The sequence below is a fragment of the Fistularia commersonii genome, chromosome 19 (genome assembly GCF_037954325.1).
Source record: "Fistularia commersonii isolate RoL2024-O1a breed Wild chromosome 19, RoL_Fcom_v1.0, whole genome shotgun sequence".
Classification (NCBI taxonomy): domain Eukaryota; kingdom Metazoa; phylum Chordata; class Actinopteri; order Syngnathiformes; family Fistulariidae; genus Fistularia; species Fistularia commersonii.
This window is the reverse complement of record NC_141302.1, coordinates 13,692,384-13,719,010: the sequence shown is the minus strand read 5'-3', so window position 1 is coordinate 13,719,010 and position 26,627 is coordinate 13,692,384. Positions and strand designations below refer to the sequence as shown.

The 26,627-nt window shown below is 39.3% G+C and overlaps 4 protein-coding genes across 4 annotated transcripts; 2 read left to right on the top strand and 2 right to left on the bottom strand.

Annotated features, from left to right (window-relative positions):
- The first annotated feature begins 4,147 nt into the window (after positions 1-4,147).
- LOC147223837 (uncharacterized) lies at positions 4,148-6,370 on the top strand. Its single transcript, XM_086166199.1, has 4 exons — positions 4,148-4,212; positions 4,348-5,019; positions 5,133-5,261; positions 6,233-6,370. Exons 1-4 carry the CDS (start codon positions 4,158-4,160, stop codon positions 6,328-6,330), a joined length of 954 nt encoding a protein of 317 aa, XP_086022325.1. The 5' UTR covers positions 4,148-4,157; the 3' UTR covers positions 6,331-6,370.
- Positions 6,371-11,185: 4,815 nt separating this feature from the next.
- LOC147223836 (uncharacterized) lies at positions 11,186-11,884 on the top strand. The gene has a single exon (XM_086166204.1). It carries the CDS (start codon positions 11,186-11,188, stop codon positions 11,882-11,884), a length of 699 nt encoding a protein of 232 aa, XP_086022330.1.
- Positions 11,885-13,538: 1,654 nt separating this feature from the next.
- On the bottom strand, positions 13,539-17,201 carry LOC147223835 (uncharacterized). The gene is made up of 3 exons (XM_086166203.1): positions 17,128-17,201; positions 16,311-17,000; positions 13,539-13,651 (listed from the first exon to the last, which is right to left on the bottom strand). Exons 1-3 carry the CDS (start codon positions 17,180-17,182, stop codon positions 13,539-13,541), a joined length of 858 nt encoding a protein of 285 aa, XP_086022329.1. The 5' UTR covers positions 17,183-17,201.
- Positions 17,202-21,011: 3,810 nt separating this feature from the next.
- On the bottom strand, positions 21,012-23,408 carry LOC147223834 (uncharacterized). The gene is made up of 5 exons (XM_086166264.1): positions 23,235-23,408; positions 22,420-23,100; positions 22,170-22,286; positions 21,478-21,521; positions 21,012-21,131 (listed from the first exon to the last, which is right to left on the bottom strand). Exons 1-5 carry the CDS (start codon positions 23,287-23,289, stop codon positions 21,012-21,014), a joined length of 1,017 nt encoding a protein of 338 aa, XP_086022390.1. The 5' UTR covers positions 23,290-23,408.
- Positions 23,409-26,627: the final 3,219 nt, after the last annotated feature.

Genomic DNA, 26,627 nt, shown 5'->3' with positions numbered 1-26,627 from the left:
CTCCATTGCTCTGGACTGTTGACCCTAAGTACTTGAAACACTACCAGGTAGCCCCGGCCCTTCTTGTAGAGGCCCGCGGTGTTCTTCCCCTGTCCAGTTTATTGTCATTGGACATTGTGGATGACTATGAGTACATAGGGGTAGTCAAACTGACCCAATGGATGAAAATAGAGGTGTCACCGGCAACATGGTCCTACCACAGGTCAACCACCGGTTCCTTTTTCTTTGAAGGTGGATGATTGTAAGTACCTGAGGTGAACAGCCCAAAGCACCAAAGACTGTGGAAAAGAGGTGAAGAACCATGTTCAAGCAGATTGGAGTGGGCAGAGAAAAAGTTCAGGGGTAATGTGTGATAAAAGAGTAGCAGCAGGAATGAAAACAAAGGTATGTAAGACAGTGGTGAGACCAGTGAGGCTGACAGGAAACAGAGATGGAGGTAGCTGAGATGAAGATGTTGAGGTGTTCCTTGAGTGCATAGATTAGACTAGAATATTCCTTTAACCATCACAAAGTGGGGAAATTGAGTATGATACTTTCAGAGACTCTCATCTGATTGGCGGATCAGATAAAAATAAAATCAGAATTTTATACTTTCTCATATAAACTTACAGATTGGATGCAGATTCTCTCCTGACTAATGGTGAAGGTTCCTTTAGTATCCACCACCATATATTCTTCTTATGGGGTCCAAACATGATGCATTAAACAAACCAACTATTCCTTTATACACATATACTAGCGTACTCGAGAAACAAATGTATTTTATTAGAAAAGCCAACGATAGGGTAATTCCACAAAACTTCCCTAAAATCACATCGAAAGGAAATGTTCTACTTTCCGCTTCTGTCGGCGACATTGTGTTTCTGAAATGTACCACACAGAGATAATTGGTGGGGCAGTGATCATGTGATCAATGACACTCACAGACTCCTATCTGATTGGTCGATCACGTTCTGTCTCGCTTAATAAAACTACAGATTAGATGCAGATTCTCTCCAGTGAAGGTGGAGGTTTCAACCAACATGACTCCTGTCTCTGTTGTTTTTCATGTGTCAAGTTTGCTGCTAGTGAGAACAGGTGAGCACCATATTTTTATTTTGTTTTCTTTCAACTTTCAAGTATCACCATACATGCTGCACGGCTGAGGTTTTTATGTGTGCAATTTTAACTTTACATTTCTTTCTTTTCCATTTCCTCCTCAGCTCATATCACAGCTTCATTGTCGTCTTTACAGTATTTGTCCGTCAATGTTGGCAAAGACTTTATTTTGGAGTGTTTTTATGAAGAGTCTAAATTTCTATCAATATTTTACTGGTATAAACAACCTTTGGGACAAACACCAAATTCAATGGTTGCATGGGGAGCTCAACACATGCCTTTGAATTTCTGAACAGCATCATGGTCATTGTGAAGGATTCCAGTCCGAACGTCAACCTTTCTGTCCTTGTCTCGCCATCTGGGACCCCCAATCCAAGAGGCTCTGAGCATCGGAAGTGTTCAGTCCAAACTGGGACTTGTGGTACAGGGCACAGTGTTTACTGGTTCAAAGACTCCGAGGAATCTCAACCGGGAATTATCTATACTCAAGAAGTCGGTGAGGATCAGTGTGAGAGCAAACCTGGGAGCCAAACACACACCTGTTTCTACCACTTGTCGAAAGAGAATCTGGCCTCTCACACTGAGACCTACCGTTGTGCTGTTGCATCATGTGGACAGATACTGTTTGGAAACAGGACAACTCAGGATCCACAAGGTAAGTAGATGAAAATGACTTATTTTTAGTCATTAGTGAACATTCTAGTCCAATCTATTTATTTTAATGTTTCTAGTCTTTGTTTTTAAATTTTTATTACATTTTTCATGTTGAAATATGCAGGCAAGACTGCAGACTGGACACCTGTGTTGATCGGAGCTTTGATGTTTAACACAATTGTGGTTGTTTTCTTGGCTTTTACTGCACACAGACTGTACAGGACACAGAGATATAAATCCACAGGTAGGGAAAACTAAGATTATGTTCAACGTGAGAGGTTCATATGGAAAGTTATTTAAATATTTATATATCTATTTTTATCAACCAAGCTCAGAAATGTTTCCAAAGTAGAAATCATTTAATCTAGTAATCTTAGCAGACAGTCTGTACAAAAGGAGGTGCTGCCAGTTTGAACTCCTTGGACATTGCTTCAAATCTGCCCTCGGTATTTGAGTTTATTAGATTTAATCAATATAAATCCAAAGACCTGGGATTTCAAGTTGTTTGGATGATTGTTTATAATGATATATAGTTTACATCCCACATTTAAGACCAGATGATTGATCACTTGCAGGTGTATGTTGGGTTAAAACTACACAACATATGCACGGATATTACTGATGAAGAATATCCTGATTAAATGCTGATAAATTAATGTCCACCATTAAACATCAATGATCACATTTTCGATGAAACCGCTTTACTCCAGCTTCAAAAAGTTATAGACAAAATTGGAATTTGCACAGCATAAGGCTGACACATATAGTGTTTTCTCTTATTTTTAGTTGTAATATCTAGGAGGGGGTCACTGTCCAAACTCATAGCTTGTCCACAGGAGTGCCTCAAGGCTCAGTACTGAGTCCACATTTGTAATAAATTAATACATCCTCAATTGGTACATTTTTACTGCTTACAACAGTTGTTAGTATTGTGTTCTGAATGTGCTTCTTTTACGGACCAGACTCACAAGAAAGACCATCAGTTATTCCGGCTCCTGAAGCAGAGGTAGGAACATGTTTGTTGTATTTATATCCACTTTCATATATTTTGCAGCCTAAATGTAAAATACACATCATATGTGTATGTTTGTAGGAAGGGTGGATTTTATGAAAAAAAGGAAACAAACAAACACCAAAACAAAAAGAAAAGTTATCTATAGTGATACTACTGTTATACTTTTGCAAAAATTGCACATATTTCGGGTGTGTGAAGTAAATATTACAAGGATAGTTATTTGGTCGAAATCTTTAAGTCTTGACACATTCCTTTCTTATGATGAATAATTATCCATGGCAACAAAAAAACATTTGACAGCCAACTGTATTATATTTTATTTACAGGGTCGCCAGGAAGCAGAGAACCTCCAATATGCCACTCTAAGTGATTTCAGCAGCCACAGACCAAGAGAGAGAAATGACGCCTGGGGTGAATGTGTGTACGCCGGTGTCAAGCTGTAGATCATTCTGGATATCTGTTGTTGTTCTTTGTATCTGTTTTCTTTGCAATAAAACAATTAAACCTCCTTCAATCTCACCAAGTCAGTTTGTGGATTGATTTGTTTGTGGAATTTACAATTAAAAACCACAGACCTCTTTCTCTCACTGCTTCTGAACATGCCCTCCTCCTCTCCTTCTTCGACCCACTGTAGCCAAATTTCCACGGGTTGCCTGTCGGTTATTGGCACCAATAGCAGTTGTGGATCACGACTGAGTCTTTTTGTAAGTCATAGACTTGATTTGCTTATTCGTTTGGCATTTTTAAACAATGCAAGCCCTTCCTGACAAAACTCTGCATTTATCAGGACATTTGATTGGCAAAAGACAAACACTAGTTTGAAGACACTGTTACTGCATTGTCATTTACAAGGTAGTAGTCATTGATTAATGCAAGTAAAAATATGAGGTTGATAAATAATGCCTTTGCTTTTGCAGTCCCCACAAAAAGATTCCCTTTCAGTGTTACAAACTTGCTTTGAATGTCTGCATTAAAAATTCCCAATATACACTCTTCAATCTAGTCTTGTTTTTTTTTTTAATTTATTTACAGAAAATGTTATTTTGCCATTGAAGACTTTTCGGGATCAGTCCCAGAGCTTTGTACAAAGTTTGACAGAAGACAAAACAATGTCCTTTCGAATGTGTCTAGGTCTCTAGGAGAGGTGGCAGAAGAGTGTCTGGTTTAATTATTCCACAGAATCTTATAGAGTGAGAGGATGTCTAAGGAACATTTTACAGCATCTGTTTCTGACATGTACCACACAAAGACTATTTTAGGAGCAGTGAACACGTGATCGATGATGCTTTCAAAGACTCTCATCTGATTGGACGATCAACATCTGTCTTGCTTTATAAATCTACAGATGAGAAGTTGATTCTTTTTGTTCAAGGCGAAGGATCCAACCAACATGACCCTTGTATCTGTTGTTTTCCATGTGGGCAGTTTGCTGCTGGTGAGAACAGGTGGGAATTGAATTTATATTTTGTCTTCATTTTACCATGTTTTTCTTTCAAGTATCAAGATGCATTTTTTGGGCGAGTTTATCATATGCTTACGTTTAACTTTCCGTTTCCTCTTAATCTCTCTTTCCTCCTCAGCACACATCTCAGCTTCATCATCGTCTTTACAACAATTATCTGTAAATGTGGGTGAAGACTTTGTGTTGGAGTGTTTCTATAAAGGGGCTGAATTTCCATCAAGGTTTTACTGGTATAAACAAACTATTGGACAGAAATCAAGTCTTATAGCAGTATTCTATCAACAGACCCAATCGGCATTTTTTTATAATGAATTTGAAATGAATAAACGCTTTGGAATTAATCATTCTCCTGACAAATATAATTTGAATATCTCAAATGCACAAATTTCCGACTCAGCTACTTACTTCTGCATGGCTAGCTTTGTAAATGCCCTTGAATTTTTGAATGGCACCATGGTCATTGTGAGGGATTCCCGTCTTAAACTGCCACCTGAGACCCTCCAGTCAGGAGACTCTGTGAATCAGAAATGTTCCGTCAAAACTGGGACTTGTGGTACAGGACACAGTGTTTACTGGTTTGAAGGCTCAGAGGAGTCTGAAACTGGAATGATTTCGACTCATGAAGTCGGGGAGGATCAGTGTGAGAGCAAACCTGGGACCCAAACACGAACCTGTTTCTACCACTTGTCGAAAGAGAATTTGACAGCATCTCACACTGGAACTTATCGTTGTGCTGTTGCATCATGTGGACAGATACTGTTTGGGAAGCAGAGAACTCTGGACTTAGAAGGTAAGCAGACGAAAATGACTAATAAATGGATGTTTATTACTAGTGAGCAGTGAATCTTCTAGTCCGATAAAGAAAATAAAACTGAAATCTCTTGATATGCCTGTTCAAATCAGCAGAGGGCAATAACTTTACATTCTGGGATTCTGTGTTAAGAGGAGCTTTGACACTCATCACCATCCTGGTTATTGTCCTGAATTCCATTGACTATATAATGTCCAAGATGAGCAGCTCCTGGTGCAAAGGTAGGAGAAGATGTCATTTTTTGTCTCATGTTCAATTTTAATTCTGTATATCAGAAGATGATGGGATGGAATTTCATCAAAACCTACTCAAAATATGGACTTTTCAATTCTTTCAAATAAAATCCAACATAATCAATGTCCAATGATTGGATACTTTCATGGTATATGTATGTTGTGAAGATGTTGGTTTTCGGTTGGTGTAACAGCTCAACTCAAAAACCAAAATCTGCACGTTGGTTGCTGTGAATATTCTCAATGACAGAGTCGACATTAGATGTCCCCATTTTGACTCTTTAGAATTTCACAATATGTTTAGATCTATGTGAGGATAAGCTGAGTTCGACATGAGTGCACATCAAGCAAAATATAAGATATTTCATGTTTACGAATGAAACACCAATGAGGACTGATAATGTTGATGTGTCTCAGATCATCAGTATTGAAGTGATCATAACATATTCAAGATCTATCAACTCCAAATTTGATGGACCTTTCAACCAGTGAAGACCAATATTCGTTGTTCCTTTTCAAAGAAAATCCTGCTGAATCTTTACTTTGTCCTGCTATTTTGCGTGTTTTTCCCAATAAATACTGTATATCAGGAGAACTGGTTGGTAACATTCAGACAGAGTGGAAGAAAAGCTTGCCACCATCTTTGCCAACATTTCTCCTTTTTCTCTGTTTTCATGTCCTGGCAAAACTCTGAAACTACGTCTACCGCTGCCTGGGGACCAAATGCAGAGGTAGGATATAATTTCCATAATTAATGAAAAAATGGAGGCACAACACAGGATGTCAAGAATATATTACACGTTGTTGTGAAAAGGCTGGGGTTTCAGGAAATGACAGGGTTTCAAGAGAAGAGTTTAAAATTGAATCACACTCCAGTGTTCGTGGGAGTGCTGGTCAAAGCCAACTGCAAAATATACAAAGATACTGGATTTAATTCCTACGTTTCATGTGTTTTCATCAGGGTCGCCAAGAGTCAGGGAACCTCCAAGCTTCTCAAAGGGATTCCAAGAAGGATGACACCTGGAGTGAATGTGTGTACCACAGTCTGAGGCAGTAGATCAGACTCAACGTGTGAAACATTGCTTTGTACTTTCAGCAATATAACATGATTTGTGTGCAAATAAACAACAACATGCAATTTTGTTTTTTGACAAGTGATTTCAGGAATGGATTGTGCAAGTCGTCATTGCAGCATTTTAATCTACAAATGAAAAACAAGACCTTTTACATTCGAGCTGGTAGAAAAAGATGGTTTTTGGTCACCTGACTTCACAACTAACTATCAACATCCTGAACAACTTACCTTTCATTGATCAATCGGTACAGACACCATAGTTTAATCACAATTTCCGGTTCGAATTCAGAAAAAAATTCAAAACTGAAAAAAATTGATAGCACATCAAGTACATTCACACGAGGTTGCTACCGGGTAGCTTGAATCACATAAGAAAGTGAGCAGCATCAGTATGTGAATATATATTTACAAATGGAAAAAATACAACTTTTTTATTTTCCGCTACCCCTTCAGACGACACCACAACGAATCAACGTACTCCATCTAACTCTGTACCCTCTTCTTTCACACACCTACTAACTTCATGTCTGCGGTCGCTACTATCATAAATCTCCTCCTTGGTCTTCCTCTAGACCTCCTGCCAGACAGTTCCAACCACAGCATCCCTCTACCAATATATTCACTATCCCTATCTATGCATGTCCAAACCATCTCAGTGTGGTCTCATCTCCATAGCAGTAACAATATCTCCATGATTTTTTTTTTTTCACCGAAAACTCATCAAATGCTGTATGCCTGATATATCAAGAAATGGTCATGGCTTTAAAAGAAAACAGCATATTTACAGACTCAGCAAAAAAAAATGTCACCAAGAGTAGATAAGATCGTCTGGAGGGACCTCTGGGCCGTGGAAATAAGACGACTATGCTTCACCATCAGGGCCACGTACCACATTCCTCCATCACCAACTAAACTTCACCAGAGCTCCCTTCACAGGTCTACATTTCTTCGGCATCTGATGCTAAGAAATTAAAAATCCCGTTGAATAATCAAAAACAAATCTATTGCTGCCTCCGCTTGACACTTCCATACCTCCACAGATATATCATTATGACCAAATGCCTCTTCAGGATTCATCCTCTTCAGTGTCCTCCACAATTCACCTTTACCAATCTCTGCCACTTCGTGGTCCACCCCTTCTTCCATTTCTTCCCTCCACTCGCTTTCATCTTCCTTATTCATTAGATTTAAAGTGTTGTATGTATGTGTTTCTTATATTTCATGTGACACTGTCACCTCACCTTGTGGTGTTCTTCAGTGTCACAAACAATTAGCACTTGGGAAATGACCAGATGGTTGGTAGGTGAAGGAAAGAACCAGCAATAGACACAGAACCACATTTACATTCCATTGACTTGAGAGGGCAGCAGTCAAAGGAGACGGAGAATAAATATAACTAGATTGAAGACGGCTTGACGTGAGCCTGAAACGCACACATTATTTTTCGTATTGCTTTCTTGTTGTCCATTTCACTTGTGCAAACATGATCAAAATCCTCAACACTTTCCTGCAGGGCTATTTTCATATCTGCAACTTTAGCTTGGCAACTCTTATGTGTTCAGGTTCATAGGCTCAGTAAGTGTCAGTCAGCCAAGCGTATCATGCTCTACAACTCCTTGCAGATAAGGAAACTTTAAAATTTGAAACTGATTTCTTCTTAACCATTTTCTCCTCTGTCATTCAAAAAGACATACTGGTGTAAAATGAAGTCTTTAGTGGAAAGTTAAGCTGAAACCTTTCGAACAGAAAACCTCAACAAACAATATATTTCCTGTCTGTGAGGAGGGGCGGCGGTGGAGAGGGGACTGAGAAACCAGTTGGGCTGAACTCAGTGAAGAACTTTGACCAAAGAAGGAACTTCAAATAACTGACTCTTTTTTTTCATTTCCTTCTCTTCTTATAACTGTGTGAAGAGTTTTTAAAAAGTGAATGAAATACACATCATTATAAATTGTGCTGGATGAACATCACTGATGTTGAATCTTCTCAGTGGTCCAGCAACAGTTTCCTCTCTTCGTCAGTTTGTGATGCATAATAACCTATGAAATCATTAGATGTTGTCGGCACAGGAGTGTTGGTTTATTATATGTTCTGACTGGCATGCTCTCATCTCTCAGAACATTCAAGAACATCTGCATCTTCATGAGAAATGACAGGAACCACGTCCATTTATTACGTTACACTGGAATACAAACACTGATCTGACGTTTCCTCCCACTGTCTTCTTGATCCTCTTGCCTTGACAACTGTTAGAGCAGCATGGTGGAGCTTCTCTGCTTCTTGCTGACCCTGTTAATTTCACCTAAAACACAAGAATGTCATACAGTCATACATGTCATGACTGAAAATAGAAAATACTTCCTCAACAAATGTGATTTTTTTGTCTTTTTCATCACTTCTTTGGATAGTGTAAGTTATATATTTCCCTCTTGTGCCCCTCAGTTGTCAAGTGGTAGTTAAAATGGCAGCAATACAACAGGAACATTACAGAAGCCAGTGCAAGAAGAGCTTCATGCTCATAACTGTCTTTGTAAATCTTTTTGAAAAGGTAAATGATTCATGGTGGTCTACCTGTGTGCTCCCACATCCTCTCTTAGAAGTTACCCTATGTTTCTGCCTTTTCTGAAAGCAAGTATTCAGCACAGCCATTTCCATCTTTTTCACAAAGTCCATCACCAAAATGCGTTCTGTGTTCCCATCCTGGATACACTTCTTCATCAACTCTATTACCTGCACTAACATGCCCATTGAAATCTGCCCCAATTTTGACATTCACCTCTGGGTTTTCTCTGCATCACTTCATCTTTCTCACACCAAAATTTTTACCTTCTCCTCAAACTCACAATCCACTGGTAACCTGTAGGTTATCAGCACCAAAGGCAGTCGTTGTTAACCAGGGCCTGAACTGAGTCCCTTCGTAAGTTACAAACTTGATTTTGTTTGGCATTTTTATGCATTGTATGCCCTTCCTGATACAACTCATTGCATTGATCAGGACTCGTGACTGGCACAAAGTGAACACTTGCTTGGGCTCCTGTGGCACTGCATTGTGTCATTTACAAGAGTGTTGAAGTAGATTCATCCATCCATCAATCCATCTTCTGCCACTTATCCTGCACTCAGGGTCGTGGGGATGCTGGAGCCTAACTGAAGAACAAACATGGGGAAAACATGCAAACTCCACACAGGAAGGTCCTCAGGGTCCTTCGAGCTGTGAGGTTGAAGCGCTAAACTATTTTTTGAGCGGCACCGTGGTCAGTACAAGTACGAGGAAAATGCTTCTTTCCAAGGTGAATTAAAAAATGCTGAACCCTTTGCTGTTGAAACCTCGACCGGTGGATACCACTCAAAGACATCACATGCAGACATTTCTGACTCAACTACTTACTTCTGCTTGGGCAGTATTGCAAACACGTTGAAATTGTAAAACAGCACATGGTCAGTGTGATGGATTTCCATCTGAATGTCCCATCTATCTGTCTTCAACTGCTTTCTGCAAATGACATGGGCAGAAGGTGGACGTTGATTTGCTGTATCAAACCCTGAAGGGACCTGGTGAAAGAAAAAAGTAAACAGCGACCACACCACATGTGACAGATGAATTCTGTGCTCTGTGTGATTCATGCTCTGCTGATCAGATGTTGGCAGTTTTGTACTGTATCATACAAATCCCAGTTAGAATTTTACATTAAACATATTCGTAAAAATAATAAAAATAGAGAACAATTTAAAAAATAGTAGGACATGATTTGCATAAACTAAAACACAGTGGCTGTTTCTCTTTTTAGCTCATTTTCAACTCATGATCATTTGAAAACATTTATGGAAAACAGTCCTCTAAAAAGTATCAAAAATTGATGAACATTCTTTTTTCTTGTACACATCTGAGATTATGGTGAATCTTTTGTTACGAAGTGCTCCAATATCTGCCTAAAACAGGCACCTGAGGAGCCAGGACACCAGGCAAGGGGATGTTATCATCATCTATGAACAACCAGAAGAGCTGCCAAACCCCCAGAAGCACACTGGCTGCTGACCTAAAGGAGAAGATCACTGAATGCTGGTGGATGCAACTAAGAGGCTTGAGGATGTGAACATGTCACTGATGACTATATCAACAAAAAGAAATCAGTCGACTGATGGAGTGGGAACAGCCGTGCAACTGATGTTCGGCGAAAGGATGAACAGCAGTGGCCGGAAGAAGTGGAGAACGAGATCACGGAAAAAAGGAGCGAGATGTGCTTGATAACTCGACTCCAGAAAAGTATTAAGATCAAGGAGGAAGTTAAAGCCAGATACAGCAAATGAAGCTCTGGAGACTGGCAAGCAGATGCTCACAGCCCTGGCTGTTCTGAGATCAGCACAACAGATAAACTGTTCTCCAACAATCCAGTTGAGGTCTTCTGTCAGTGTCGGTGTAATAACATAGTACAGGTTGATAGGAAATATTCGACTCTATGAACGTGTTGATAATATCGTGTTTCTGGAATGTACCACACAGAGATGATTGGGGGAGGAGTGAACATGTGATCGTGATAATTTCACAGACTCTCATCTGATTGGTTGATCAAATTTTGTCTTGCTTTATAAAACTACTGATTCAATATAGATTCTCTGCAGTGAAGGTGGAGGTTTCAACCAGCATGAATCCTGTAACTGTTGTTTTTCATGTGACAATTTTGCTGCTGGTCAAAATAGGTGAGCGTCATATTTTTATTTTGTTTTCATCTTACTTTGTTTTTCTTTCAAATTTGGCCATGTGTTTTGACATGGTTGAGTTTATCATATCTGTATACTTAGGCTCATTTTGTTTTCTTCTGTTTCCTTCTCAGCTCACATGGCAGCTTCGTCATCGTCTCTCCAACAATTATCTGTTAATGTGGGTGAAGACATTGTTTTGGAGTGTTTCGATAAAGACTCTGATTATGTCAAAAGCTATTACTGGTATAAACAAACTCTGGGACAGAAACCAAAGCTTGTGATTAATTTCACAAAAAATGGAATTTTAGAAGGCAAATTTAAAGATACACGCTTTGGACTTGACAGTAAAGCTGGCAGAAATACCTTGAAGATCTCAGAAGCAGAAATTTCAGACTCTGCCACTTACTTCTTCATGAAGCACGAAACAAATGAAATGAAATTTTTAAACAGCACCCTGGTCAGGGTGTTGGACATCCGTCTGAAAGTCAGCCTTTCTGTTCTCCATTCACCATCTGAGACCCTCCAGCCAGGAGACTCTGTGAATCTGACGTGTTCAATCCAAACTGGGACTTGTGATACAGGACACAGTGTTTACTGGTTCAAACATTCAGAAGAATCGCAACCAGGAATTATTTACACTCAGAAAGTCAAAGAGAACCAGTGTGAGAGCAAAGCTGGGACCCAAAGACAAACCTGTTTGTATCACTTTTCAATAGAGAGTCTGACTGTCTCTCACACTGGAACCTACCGTTGTGCTGTTGCATCATGTGGTTGGATACTTTTTGGAAATAATATAACTCTGAACGTACAAGGTAAGTCGGATAAAATGATTTAATAGTTATGTATTATGAACGAGATGAAAAAATTAAAATCAAATTTATTTTTAAATAATTAAATCTAAAGGCAGAATGAAGAATGAATCAAGTTACTTGGTTCCTGTTCTGAGAGGAGGTTTGATCTTCACCACAATCCTGGATGCTTTCCTGATTTTTACCGTGTACAAACTGTACAAGAAAAACACCAGCCGACACACAGGTGAGACGAACAGTCGATCTCTGACCTCTATGTTCACCGTTTTTTTTATGAGGTGATGCCAATATCATCATTTGGAACATCTTATCATGTACTAAATTAGTGGCATGTATATTGATGTGTTCAATGTTAGCTTACTGTGTCTTCATCATGCCACTTGTATGTAGATGAGATATGTTTGGTAGCCAGAGAATATGTTGTCTCCAGAGTCAGTGAATTAGTAGCAAGAAAAATTGGGGAGTGTAATGATTTGAGCGAGTTAGACAAGGGTAACATTTTGATTGACAGACAATTGGGTCAGACTATCTCCGAAACTGCAGCCCTTGAAGGGTGTTCTTGGTCTGCAACAGTCACTACCTATCAAAGTTGTCCAGTTGGATCCTCGTGTCTCTTTAGTAGATACCACTGCATGCAGGAATTATTTCTTTCAGGGTACATTTTATGAATTTTCGTCACTGATTAATTCATTGTCATTTTGAATATATGAATGTCCATGGTAACAGTTTGAGAAAGCCTGTTTTTTTTTTTTTTTCCTTTTCAATGATCAGAATCTCAAGTCAAATCTCCATCCACCCCCACCCCAGATACAGAGGTATGTTAATTTACTATCTAATGTTTATGTCAAATATTTTGAAGCAGGATATAAGCAACATCAATGATTTACTTTTTAAAGAACAGAGATTATAAAAGATGGTAATGAAAATTAAGCTGTTCTAGTCCTGGCTTCCGTAATCTTCCTGTTGTATTATTGCTATTTCAACAACAACTTGTCAACTGAGAAGCACATGAGGGATATATCTGACTAATACTTTCCAAAGAAGTGATGAAATGCATAACATCAACGTTGAGCTTTTAGGGGGGGGGCCATGTTTTCGTATCAGTCATGAAATATACAATGTATGAAATTCTGTTTTTCATGTGAAATTAACAGGATCGCCAAGAAGCAGAGAACCTCCACTATGCTGCTCTAACAGTTGCCAAGGCAAGAGGACCAAGAAGGCAGAGGGGGGAAACTTCAGATCAGTGTGTGTATTCAAGTGTAAAGCAGTAAATGGACATGGTTCCAGTTATTCTCATGAAGATGCAGATGTTTTGAGAGACATGATAGCATATCTGTCAGAACATACAATAAACAACCACTCCTGTGCTGACAACAACTGCTGGTCTTCTCGGGCTGTTTTTGTAAAGGAGATGTTGGAGGAGTTTTTGTAAAGGAATTGACTGTTGATGGTTTCATGAGTTGATTGTGCATCACAAACCCCATGAAGATCTGCAGTGGTCGCAGTGAGGTTTCGATGCCAGTGATGTTCATGCAGGAAGCCTTTAATGGTGTCTATTTTATTCACTTTTCATCATGTCATCACGCAATGGTAAGAGGAAAAAGGAAAGAAAAAAAAAAAGAGTCAGAGATACTTTGAAGTTCTAACTTTGGTCAAACAATAAAAGTCAAGAATGATCTACTTCTTTACACCAGGGTACAGACATTCATCCCTGCTGTTATTTCTCTCTCTTGGTCCAAGGCTGCTGAAATCCATTGAAGTGGCATAAAGTTCTCTGCTTCCTTGCGATCCTGTTTAAACAAAGAAAAACAGCTGGGTGTCAAATTTGTAAATGTTGCTGACATGTTCAAAGTTATTTAAAAAAAGAATCTACTCTTTAACACTATGTTCATGACTCAAATGTCCAATTATACACCACATATCATTATACACCCCAAAAATATGCAATTTTGTGTAACAGTGGCTTCGATATGGATAGCTGTTCTTTTTTCAATTAAATTTGCCACAAATTCTGACATATGAGCTATATTTGATTTATATGAATATATAAATTGTTTGTATAAATACAAATATGTTCCTACCTGTGCATCTGGACCCACAGCAATCGATGGCCTTTCTGGTGAGTTTTGTCCAATACAGAAAATAGTTTCAAAAAATTGCGACAGATATAAGCTACCAATCAGAGAGCTGTATATGAAGAACACATATGGACCCAGCACTGAGCCTTGTGAGAGCAGAGTTGTCCTTTTTCCAAAAAATATCTGTCCAAATGATGCAACGGCGCAGCGGTAATTTCCAGTGTGAGATCCGGTCAGATTCCGTTTTGACAAATGGTAGAAACAGGTTTGTGTTTGGGTCGCAGGTTTATACTCTTGTTGTCGGACACCGACTTATGTGACAGGAAATTCCCAAGACTTGTGTCGGATGCATCCACCTCCACCATCCAGGAATTCCGACCACTGGGCAACAATACAGTTCTTTTCTCAACAGTCCAGGGAAGATGCTTCTGACTTTGTCTCCAGTTCAGAAGTGGCTTGACACGAGGAAAGTGAGATTTTCACCATCGTGTAGGATTGGTTTGTGTGCAATGGCTTGTGATGCTTTCACTCCAGCCTCAGTCCACTCCTTGTGAAGTTCCCTCAAATTCTTGAATTGATTTTGCTTGTCGATCCTCGAAGCTGTGGCTGTCCCCTATGCTGGTGTATCTTGTCCTTCCAATCAACTTTCCATTAATATACTCTGATGCAGCATTCTGTGAACAACTAGCTTCTTTCTAACTGTAAATGACCCCTTCAAGATAACTTTGACTCCAGTTCTTTTCCCATCAGTGCCATGACAGTACATCTTGGAAGTTGTGTACATATATGTCAATACATATATGTCAATTTAAGCATCTGTATCCAGCTTCCTGACCCACTGATTCCACAGGGGTCCTGAGTTCTGTGGTTTTTCATTGTAAATTCCACAAAGAAATCAAACTTTATGACTTAACACAAACGGACTTGGTGAGATTGAAGGAGGTTCAGTTGTTTTATTGCAATAAAACAGATACAATCCAAAGTTTACTCTCAAACAAGGATCCAGGAACAACAACAGCTATCCAGAATGATCTACAGCTTGACACTGGCGTACACACATTCACCCCTGGTGTCATTTCTCACTCTTGGTCTGTGGCTGCTGAAATCACTTATAGTGGCATATTGGAGGTTCTCTGCTTCCTGGCGACCCTGTAAATAAAATATAATTCAGTTGGCTGTCAAATGTTTTTTTGTTGCCATGGATAATTATTCATCATAAGAAAGGAATGTGTCAAGATATTATTTGTTTAAGATTTTTAACAAATAACTATCATTGTAATGTTAATTTTTTACACCCAAAATATGTGCAATTTTTGCAAAGTATAACAGTAGTATCACTACAGATAACTTTTTTCTTTTTTGGCGATATAAATACAACCAACATGTTCCTACCTCTGCATCTGGAGCCGGAACAACCGATGGTCTTTCTTGTGAGTCTGGTCCGTAAAAGAAGCATTTTCAGAACACAACACTAACACTTGTTGTAAGCAGTAATAATGTACCAAATGTGGAGGTATTTATTCATAACAAATGAGGACTCAGTACTGAGGCTTGAGGCACTCCAGTGGACAAACTATGAGTTTGGACATTGACCCCCTCCGAGATACAACCAAAAATAACAGAAAACCCCATATGTGTCAGCCTTAAACCATGCAAATTCCAATTTTGTCGATAACTTTTTGAAGCTGGAGTAAAGCGGTTTTATCAAAAATTTGATCATTAATCTTTAATGATGGACATTAATTCATCAGGATTTAATCAGGATATTCTTCATCAGTAATATCCGTGCATATGTTGGGTAGTTTTAACCGAACATACACCTGCAAGTGATTAATTGTCTGGGCTGAAACGTTGGGTGTAAACTTTATATCATACTAAAAAATCACCCAAACAACTTTGGATTTATATGGATTAAATCTAATGAACTCAAAAACCGAGGGCTGATTTGAAGCAATGTCCAAGGAGTTCAAACTGGCAGCACCTCCTTTTGTACAGACTGTCTGCGAGGATTACTAGATTAAATGATTTCTACTTTGGAAACATTTCTGAGCTTGGTTGATAAAAATAGATATATAAATATTTAAATAACTTTCCATATGAACCTCTCAGGTTGAACATAGTCTTAGTTTTCCCTACCTGTGAATTTATATCTCTGTGTCCTGTACAGTCTGTGTGCAGTAAAAGCCAAGAAAACAACCACGATTGTGTTAAACGTCAAAGCTCCGATCAACACAGGTGTCCAGTCTTTGCCTGCATATTCCAAAATGAAAAATATGATAATAATTTATAAATGAAGACTAGAAACATTAAAAAAATAGATTGGACTGCAACTTTCACTAATGACTAAAAATAGTCTTCTTCTTACACGTACCTTGTGGATCCTGAGTTGTCCTGTTTCCAAACAGTATCTGTCCACATGATGCAACAGCACAACGGTAGGTCTCAGTGTGAGAGGTCAGATTCTCTTTCGACAAGTGGTAGAAACAGGTGTGTGTTTGGCTCCCAGGTTTGCTCTCACACTGATCCTCACCGACTTCTTGAGTATAGATAATTCCCGGTTGAGATTCCTCGGAGTCTTTGAACCAGTAAACACTGTGCCCTGTACCACAAGTCCCAGTTTGGACTGAACACTTCCGATGCACAGAGCCTTTTGGATTGGGGGTCCCAGATGGCGAGACAAGGACAGAAAGGTTGACGTTCGGACTGGAATCCCTCACAATGACCATGATGCTGTTCAGAAATTCAAAGGCATCTGATGAGCTCCCCATGCAGAAGTAAGTAGCTGAGTCGGAAATGTGTGCATCTGAGATATTTAAGTGATTTCTGCCGGATTCAATGTCAAGTCTAAACCGTTTATTATTTTTATATTCATTGTGAAAATATGACCAGTTATCCTTTTTTACAAATTCAGTTATTAGATTTGGTGTTTGTCCCCAAGGTTGTTTATACCAGTAAAACCTTGATAGATATTTAGACCCTTCATTAAAACACTCCAAAATAAAGTCTTCGCCAACATTGACGGACAAATACTGTAAAGACGACGATGAAGCTGTGATATGAGCTGAGGAGGAAATGGAAAAGAAAGAAATGCAAAGTTAATTTTACACACATATATTAACCTCAGCCGTGCAGAATGTGTGGTGATAATTGAAAGTTGAAAGAAAACAAAATAAAAATATGATGCTCACCTGTTCTCACTAGCAGCAAACTTGACACATGAAAAACAACAGAGACAGGATTCATGTTGGTTGAAACCTCCACCTTCACTGGAGAGAATCTGCATCTAATCTGTAGTTTTATTAAGCGAGACAGAATGTGATCGACCAATCAGATGGGAGTCTGTGACTGTCATCGATCACATGATCACTGCCCCACTAATTATATCCGTGCGGTACATTCCAGAAACACAATGTCGCCGACATATGCGGAAAGTAGATCTATCATATTGTATCAAAGTGATTTTACAGACGTTTTGTGGAATGACCCTGTGGTTGGCTTTGCAGGACATGTATGAGAGCTGTAAGACAGCGGTGAGGTGTGCTGTAGGTAGAAAGAGAAGTTCATGGTGTAAGAGGGACTCCATCAGGGATCAGATCTGAGCCCCTTCAGTTTGAACTGGTGATGGAGACGCTGCCAGGTGAGGTTAGACCAGAACCTCAACAGACCATGGTGTTTGAAGATAACATTTGGGTCTGAGTGAGAGCAGGGAGTAGGAGGAGGAAAATCTCCAGAGATGGATGTATGCTCTGCAAAGGAAAGCCATGAAGTTTCCCCACAACAAGATGATATGTGGGTGAATGAGACAGACTCAAGTGGAAGCATAAGACTAAAAAAAGAGTGGAGATGAAAAAAGGTTGTGGATTTTAAGAACCTAGGGTCAATGAGCAATAGAGAGTGTATAAAAGAGGTGAAGAAATAGGTTCAAGCAGGTTCAAACAGGTGGAAAAAGGTTTTGGGTTGATGCAATACTATCAGCTGTGAATGTGGTGTGGAATTGTGGCAATACGATGAGCTCAAATTGTTGAGGAAGTTACATTAATTCTGGTTCTGATAGATAGGTGTCAAAATACACTGCACATCATGGCAAATATGGTTGCATAGTCAGAGACCAGTCAGGATGTCCACAAAAATGCCAACAATGGACATTTGAGCATTAGATCTGGACAAACGAGTGATGGACAAAGGTATCCTGCTCTGAAGAATCATGTTTTCTTTTACATAACATGAAATTCTGGGTCCGCGTTCCTCGCTTACCTGACATGGCATCAAGGGTGCACCAGCAGAGGACAAGTCGGTGAAGTTAGTGTGATACTTTGGGCAGATTCTTGATGGGAAACCATGGGTCCTGCCATCCATGTTGATGCTTTTTTTACATATGTTACATATCTAACAACATATCTCACAACAATGATTTTAAGATGAAGATTCAGCCTCCGAACTCTCAGATATCAGTCATACCGAGCACTTGCAGGATGTGCTGGACAAACAAGAACAATCCATAAAGACCCGTAAATTACACGGCTTAGAGGATCTGCTGCAAAAAATCACACTCCAGTTATTTTTATGGCAGAACTACATTTTAATATCAGTCATGAACTATATAAATATATGGCAATCCTGTGTTTCATTTGTTTATAAGATGTGACTTGTGAGCTCAAATACTGAGAGGGTGTTGGGGTTGCTGACTGATGTGTTTATGTTTTCTCCCACTTTCACTTGATGTGGATTTTGTTTCCTTTCTTTCTTCTACCCACAGACACAGAAGTTGTGGAACGTTCTCCTTATGAGCACACTGTATTTTATGCCTTCTGTTGATCTGAGTTGCAACCAACCTGCCCTCTTGTCCATTTGATTGTAACTCCGCACTTTCCTTTTACGAACTTTCATAATAAACAGATGAATTAAATACCAATTGCATTTGGTTTAATGTTACGTGGGATGACTCGTATGCTCGGTTGTACAGCAAGGAAGGAGAGAATTATCTTTACAGGTTGGCAAAACAGAAAGATAAAGATGGAAAGGATGCACAACAGGTCCGGAGAATTAAGGATATAGAGGCAAATGTATTGACAGATGCTAGAAGAGTGATGGGAAGATGGAAAAGGTACTTTAAAGAGCTGATGAATGTGGAAAATGAAAGCGAGGCAAGGGTAGAAATGGTGACTATTGCAGACTACAGAGTAGTCAGAGATTAGTAAAGTGAAGTGAGGAGGCATTGAAGAGGATGAAGAGTGGAAAGACAGTTTGTCCTGATGATATACCTGTGGAGGTATGCAAGTGTCTAGGAGAGGCACCAGTAGAGTTTCTGACTTGATTATTCAACAGGATCTTAGCGAGTGAGAAGATGCCTGAGGATTGGAGATAAAGTGTGATGGTGCCCATTTTTAAGAATAAGGGGGATGTGCAGAATTGCGGCAACTATAGAGGAATAAAGTTGACATGCCACACAATGAAGTTATGGGAAAGGGTAGTGGAAACTAGACTGAGAGAAGAAGTCAGCATTTGTGATCAGCAGTATGGCTTCATGCCTAGAAAGAGTACTACAGATTCATTTTTTGCGTTGAGAATGCCAATAGAGAAGTACAGGAAGGCCAGAGAGAGTTGCATTGACCGAGAAACACCATAAGACAGGATGGAAAGAGAGGAACTCTGGTATTGTGTGAGGAAGTCTGGAGTGGCAAAGAAGTATGACTGGTGCAGAACATGTATGTTAGCTGTGAGACTGTTGCAGTGTGCTGTGGGGGTAACAGAGAAGTTCAAGCCCACACAAGTGTGATGAGGAGGATGTGCAGCACTCTGAGGGATGGCAGCAGAAACAAAATCTCCTTTCATATGTTAATACTGAAAATATACATTATGGTGTCATTTTCAGGCTTCAAGTTTATTGTTTTCTCTTCGGAAAAAGTATTTGAATCATGAACGAAATGTGAACTAGCATCTGCGACTTTCATACCAGATCTGTCAAGGCCCTGATTGCCAACAATTGCCACTGGTACGAATTCCCCGCCCTCAGGCTACCAGTGGAAATTGGGCTACTGTGGGTAGAAGAAGGAGAAGAGGAAGTCGTGTTCAGAAGCAGAGAGAAGAAAGGAAAGGCAAGAGTTGGTTGAAATGCCAAGAGAAAATGTGGATATACGGTTTGTCCTGGAAGACCAGTTGGGGAGGTTGAAGAAAGTTAGGAGCAGGTTTTAAGTTGTCATGGTATTGAAAGGAAGATAAATGGAGTAGAAGTGATCTTGACAGGTCAGTTTGTTTGACCAGCTGGCACCTCCAATGCAACATCTAACTATTTGTGTTCCGCTGCCTCAGGATGTTTTGGCCCCCAGTTCACAATCCATCCTCAGCCGAGTCTGGCCCACAGGCCCTCCTACTTCCTTATAGCTGCTGTGACGGCTTCCTGTCAGCAGTCTCATTAACATGGATCGCTCAGTCACCTTGTTTCACTTTGTCAATTTAGATTTTCAATGCATCATTTAACCAAAATTCTGTGCTCATTCAAACAGATGTGATAGTATTAAATATAGTATTTCAAAGAGAATTAAGGTGAAACAAGATGAATAGATAAGCTTGACAAACAAGCAACATATATTTCCGGTTTGTGAGCGTGGGCGGCGATGGAGTGGGGACTGTGAAACCAGTGAAGCTGAACTCAGTGAAGAAGTTTGACCAAAGTGAGAATTTCAAAATGTTTCTGACTCTTTCTGTTTCCTTTAACTTCTTTTCAATGTGTGACCGCTGTTTAAAAAGCGAATAAAAATACACACCATGAAAAACCTTGATGCATGAACATCACTGACGCTTCAACCTCACTGTTGTGAGTGCAACGGTTGCTTCTCTTCATGGGGTTTGTGATGACGAGGAAATGTAGAAGATGAAGAAATACTTGATGCACAATCAACTCATGAAACCCCTTTTCTTAAAACAACCAGAGAAGACCAACAGATGTTGGCGGCACAGCAGTGGTGGTTTATTGTCTGATTGTTTGAACATTGGATGACTGACATGTTCCAATGTTCCAGAATATTCAAGAACATCTGCAACTCCATGATGAAATAACTGGAACCATGTCCTTTTACTGCTTTACACTGGAATACACACACTGATCTGAGGTTTCCTCCCTCTGTCTTCTTGGTCCTCTTGCCTTCACAACTCTTAGAGCAGCATAGTGGAGGTTCTCTGTTTCTTGGCGATCCTGTAAATTTCACATGAAACACAGAATTTCACTCATTAAATATTTCATTATTGATACTACAACATGGTCCCCCCAATGAATCTAAAAGTTAATTAAATTATTTTAATCAGTTCTTTGGATCATATCTGTCAGATATTTCCCGCTTCTCAGTTGCCACATTGTAGTTGAAATAGCAGTAATACATCAGGAACATCATGGGAGCCAGTACAAGAACAGCTTCATTTTTATTACCGTCTTTTTTAACCTTTGTTCTTTTAAAGGTAAATATGTGATGTTGCTTATATCCTTCTTCAAATTATGTGAAACATATGAAATTATGTTAACATTAGACATTAAAACAACATACCTTTGTATCTGGGGTGGGGCTGGATGGAGATTTGACTGTTGAGTCTGGTCATGAAAAAGAAAAAAAAAATCAAGTTTTCTCAAACTGTTACCATGCTGCACGATTCAATATGACAATGAGTTGATCACTGAAAAAAAAACACAAAGTGTACCCTGAAAGAAGTAATTTCAGCATGCAGTGGTATCTACTAAAGAGACACAAGGATCCAACTGGACAACTTTGATAGGTAGTGACCATTGCAGACCAAGAACACCCTTCAAGGGCTGCAGTTTCGGAGATAGTCTGACCCAATTGTCTGTCAATCAAAATGTTACCCTTGTCAAACTCAAATCATTGCATTTCCCAATTTTTCTTGCTACTAATTCATTGACTCTGGGACAACATATTCTCTGGCTACCCAACATATCCCATCTACATACAGGTGGCATGATGAAGACACAGTAAGTGAACATTGAACACATCAAAATACATGCCCCTAATTTAATAAATGATAAGATGTTCCAAATGATGATATTGGCATCACCTCATAGAATAATTGCCACTAAGCTTACTCTGACACTGATGTTTGCAGCTAAAAAGTCAGGACATTGACTGCAGAATTGAGGACATCAACAAGTTCTGTTCATAAGACAACTTGTCATCAGCACCATGAACAGTGAACAAAGAAGTCAAAGATCGACTGTTTGTCCCACCTGTGTGTCGGCTGATGTTTGTCTTGTACAGTCTGTACACGGTAACAATCAGGAAAACATCCAGGATTGTGGTGAAGATCAAACCTCCACTCAGAACAGGAACCAAGTTCACTCTGCCTTTGGATTCAATCATTTTGAAATGAAGAAGATTTTAGTTTTATCTTCTCTGTTCACCAAACTGTCATGTTTACTATTCACTCATAATACATGACTAAAATACATAACTAATAAATCATTATATTCTACTTACATTGTGCGTTCAGAGTTATATTGTTTCCAAAAAGTATCCAACCACATGATGCAACAGCACAACGGTAGGTTCCAGTGTGAGAGACAGTCAGATTCTCTATTAACAAGTGACACAAACAGGTTTGTCTTTGGGTCCCAGCTTTGCTCTCACACTGGTTCTCTTTGACTTTCTGAGTGTAAATAATTCCTGGTTGCGATTCTTCTGAATGTTTGAACCAGTAAACGCTGTGTCCTGTATCACAAGTCCCAGTTTGGATTGAACACGTCAGATTCACAGAGTCTCCTGGCTGGAGGGTCTCAGATGGTGAATGGAGAACAGGAAGGCTGACTTTCAGACGGATGTCCAACACCCTGACCAGGGTGCTGTTTAAAAATTCTATTTTATTTGTTTTCTGCTTCACGCAGAAGTAAGTTGCAGAGTCTGAAATTTTTGCTTCTGAGATCTTCAAGGTATTTTTGCCAGATTTCCTGTCAAGTCCAAAGCGTGTATCTTTAAAATTGACGACTAAAGGTGCATTTTTTGTGACATTAATCATGAGCTTTGGTTTCTGTCCCAGAGTTTGTTTATACCACTGATAGTTTCCGAAAAATACAGAGACTTCATCGAAACACTCCAAAACAATGTCTTCACCCACATTAACAGATAATTGTTGGAGAGACGATGACGAATCTGCCATGTGAGCTGAGAAGGAAACGGAAGAAAACAAAATGAACCTCAGTATACAGATATGATAAACTCAACCATGTCAAAACACATGGCCAAATATGAAAGAAAAACAAAGTAAGATGAAAACAAAATAAAAATATGATGCTCACCTGTTCTGACCAGAAGCAAAATTGACACATGAAAAACAGCAGTAACAGGATTCATGCTGGTTGAAACCTCCACCTTCACTGCAGAGAAACTATAATGAATCAGTAGTTTTATAAAGCAAGACAAAATTTGATCAACCAATCAGATGAGAGTCTGTGAAATTATCACAATCACATGTTCACTCCTCCCCCAATCGTCTCTGTGTGGTACATTCCAGAAACACGATATTGTCAACACGTTCATAGAGTAGAATATTTCCTGTCAATCTGAGCCATTTTATTACACCGACACTGACAGAAGACCTCAACTGGATTGTTGGAGAACAGTTTATCTGTTGTGCTGATCTCAGAACAGCCAGGGCTGTGAGCATCTGCTTGCCAGTCTCCAGAGCTTCATTTGCTGTATCGGGCTTGAACTTCCTCCTTGATCTTAATACTTTTCTGGTGTCCAGTAAGCAAGCATACCTCTCCTTTATTCCATGATCTTGTTCTCCAGTGCTCCACTTCTACTGGCCACTGCTGTTCATCTTTCACCAAACATCATTTGCATGGCATTCCAGTTGCATTCCACCAGGATTCAATGATCTTCTCCTCAAGGTAAGTAGCCTGTTTGCTTCTTGGGGCTTGCTATCTCATCTGGTTGTTCATGGATGAAGATAACATCTCCATGCCTGGTGTCCTGGCTCCCAATTAGCTTTTTTTGTGCATTAACATGCCGTGTAGTTACTGTCTACTTTTTCTTTCACCAGGTCCCTTCAGGGGTCGCTACAGCAAACCAACTTCTAGCTTCTGCCATTGTCATCTGTATCCTCTTTTCTCTCACCATCTCACTTCATGTTCCCTTTCACTCCATTGATAAATATTCTTCTCAATCTTCCTGCTTGCCAGTTCCTGCCTCAGACTCCTTTTACCAATATCTTTACTATCCCTTTTCTGTATGTATCCAAACCATCTTAATCAGGTCTCTCTGATTTTATCTCCAAAATATCTCGCATGTATTGTCCTTCTGATAGATTAATTCCTGATCCTCACCATCCTGGTCATTCCCTAAGAGAAACTCAACATCTTCATCTCTGCTACCTCCAGCTGTGCTTGCTGTCTTTGTCCTTGTTGCCACTATCTGTAGACCGTACACTATCACTGGTCTCACCCCTGTCTTGTACACTTTTCATTTCACTCTGACTGATACTCTTACTTTTATCACACATGAATCCTGAAACCTTTCTCTACCCAATCCAATCTGGATCCCTGTCATTCACACAAATGATTTCTGTCTCCCTGTAGCTAACCTTGATTGTTCTCCTCTGCAATGCATAACTCCACCTGCACCAGATTTTCGTCCATCTGCTGCCTACTTAAGAACAGATCACCGTGTCATCTGCAAACATCATCGTCCGTGAAAATTCCTGTTTGACGTCATCTGTCAGTATGTCCATCACCACAGCAAACAAGAAGGGACTCAGAGATGATCTCTAATTTGTCCAAACATCACTTTGGTCTTCTTTGTCACGCTCACAACACTCTTCACCACTGTCACCCAGCTTGCATACATGTCCTGCCCCAGTCTAACACATTTCACTGCCACTCCAGACTTCTTCATACAGTACCGTAGATCCTCTTTATGCATCCTGCCATATGCATCTTCTCACTATCTAAGATCCTGTTGAATAATCTAGAAAGGAATTCTACTGCCGCCTCTCCCAGACATTTCCATTCATCAGAACCAACTGCCTTTCCACTCTAATTTCTTTTCCATACTAAATTGTAGTCCACAATCGTCACCTTGTCTACCCTTTGCTCCCTTTCATTTTCCTCATTATTTTTGTTGCAACCTGTACTGTCTTCTTTCTTAAAAACAAATATTTGAGTTCTTCACTTTTCTGTAGCATGAAGAACAATTGATTTTCTTGGCTTATTTCAGCTTTTTTTTCATGTTTTACATCAACTATAAACAGTAATATCTCAATGGTCATGGGCTGACACATTCTTTAACTGTGCAAACTAGCTGATACATTATTAGGCAAACAGTAAGAAATTCAGAACCACACATTAACATCCTGTTGAGGTCAGACGGCAGCAGTAAACAGGGACGGAAATTCATATTGCTGAAGTGAAGAACCAAAGCTTGAGCAAAGCTAAGAAACAATGCAAGTTGTTTTGTTTGTTTTTCTGTTTCTTTGTTGCTCATTTGACGAATGAAAACATGAATAAAATCTACCATGTGTTTTGCAGGGCTGTTTAGAAATCTGTACTTATTTATTCATTTTCAATCTTTGTTGTCGATCAGCTTTATTAATTGTATTTAAAGACTCTTTACATATATAGAAGCTTTAAAACTATAAATTGAAATTTAAAAATATATTCAAATATTTAAGTAAGGAAATAAAATTAGTAAAACACGCAGGTGCAGGTCCTCTTCTTACTTCCTTATAATTGATGTTGCAACTTCCTGTCAGCTGGATCCCTCATTCACCTTGTTTCACTTTGTCAGTTTATATTCTCAATGAATCATTTAACCCCAGCAATTTGCTTGTTCGAGCATACGTAATTGTGTTAAAATATAAAACTTAAAGAGAAACTTTAGGCCAAACAAGCTGAGAAGAAAACCCTGTCAAAGAAGCCGCATATATTTCCTGTTTGTGAGTGGGGGTGGCGGTGGAGAGGGGACTGAGAAACCCGTTGGGCTGAACTCAGTGAAGAAGTTTGATCAGGGTGAGAACGTCCAAGCGACTCGCAATTTTTCTTTTTTCTTTTCCTTCACTTCTTATTATCGTGTAATCACTGATTAAAAAGTAAATAAATTACAACTCATCACCGATGTTGAACATACACAGTGGTGAACACAACAGTTACTTCTCTTCACAGGGTTTGTGATGCACGATCGACTCATGAAAACACCTGGAAATGATCAACAGATCGTGTGAAATGAAGAAAGGTCTTTATTTCGACTTCAACATGTCTAATGTTCAGCTGTTGTGATTGTAGAAAGGACAAACATCAAGAACAACTACATCTTCATGAGAAATGATTCAAACCATGCTCATTTACTGCCTTACACTGGAATACACACACTCCAGCATAAAACAGAGGATTGTCATCCATGTATATATAAAAACAATATAAAGCTGCAAGAAAACAATTAAAAACAGTTTAACATGAACATAGAATTAAAAACAGCATACCTCTGCATCCGGGGTGGACGTGAACAGAGATTTGTTTTGTGAGTCTGGTTATTAAAACATGAACAAAGATTTAAGTTCAGCGATACTAATGTGATCGTGCATTAATAAGTGAATAGAGTTGATAAGATACACATTCAAGTATGAATATGTATCCACTGAAGACACATAAGGATACGTCCTGTTATACTGGGCATCTTGACTATTCAGGAGCTCT

What these genes read in the sequence shown, in the direction of transcription:
- LOC147223834 (XM_086166264.1), bottom strand. Translation starts at nt 23,289, where the DNA reads ATGAATCCTGTTACTGCTGTTTTTCATGTGTCAATTTTGCTTCTGGTC. An exon ending in TTTGCTTCTGGTCAGAACAG is followed by an intron (nt 23,101 to 23,234) that starts GTGAGCATCATA and finishes TTTCCTTCTCAG; the next exon opens with CTCACATGGCAGATTCGTCA. An exon ending in AAACATCAGCCGACACACAG is followed by an intron (nt 21,522 to 22,169) that starts GTGGGACAAACA and finishes TTTCATGACCAG; the next exon opens with ACTCAACAGTCAAATCTCCA.
- LOC147223837 (XM_086166199.1), top strand. Translation starts at nt 4,158, where the DNA reads ATGACCCTTGTATCTGTTGTTTTCCATGTGGGCAGTTTGCTGCTGGTG. An exon ending in GAGAACTCTGGACTTAGAAG is followed by an intron (nt 5,020 to 5,132) that starts GTAAGCAGACGA and finishes TGTTCAAATCAG; the next exon opens with CAGAGGGCAATAACTTTACA. An exon ending in GAGCAGCTCCTGGTGCAAAG is followed by an intron (nt 5,262 to 6,232) that starts GTAGGAGAAGAT and finishes TGTGTTTTCATC; the next exon opens with AGGGTCGCCAAGAGTCAGGG.
- LOC147223835 (XM_086166203.1), bottom strand. Translation starts at nt 17,182, where the DNA reads ATGAATCCTGTCTCTGTTGTTTTTCATGTGTCAAGTTTGCTGCTAGTG. An exon ending in TTTGCTGCTAGTGAGAACAG is followed by an intron (nt 17,001 to 17,127) that starts GTGAGCATCATA and finishes TTTCCTCCTCAG; the next exon opens with CTCATATCACAGCTTCATCG. An exon ending in GACAACTCAGGATCCACAAG is followed by an intron (nt 13,652 to 16,310) that starts GTACGTGTAAGA and finishes TTGTTTAAACAG; the next exon opens with GATCGCAAGGAAGCAGAGAA.
- LOC147223836 (XM_086166204.1), top strand. Translation starts at nt 11,186, where the DNA reads ATGGCAGCTTCGTCATCGTCTCTCCAACAATTATCTGTTAATGTGGGT.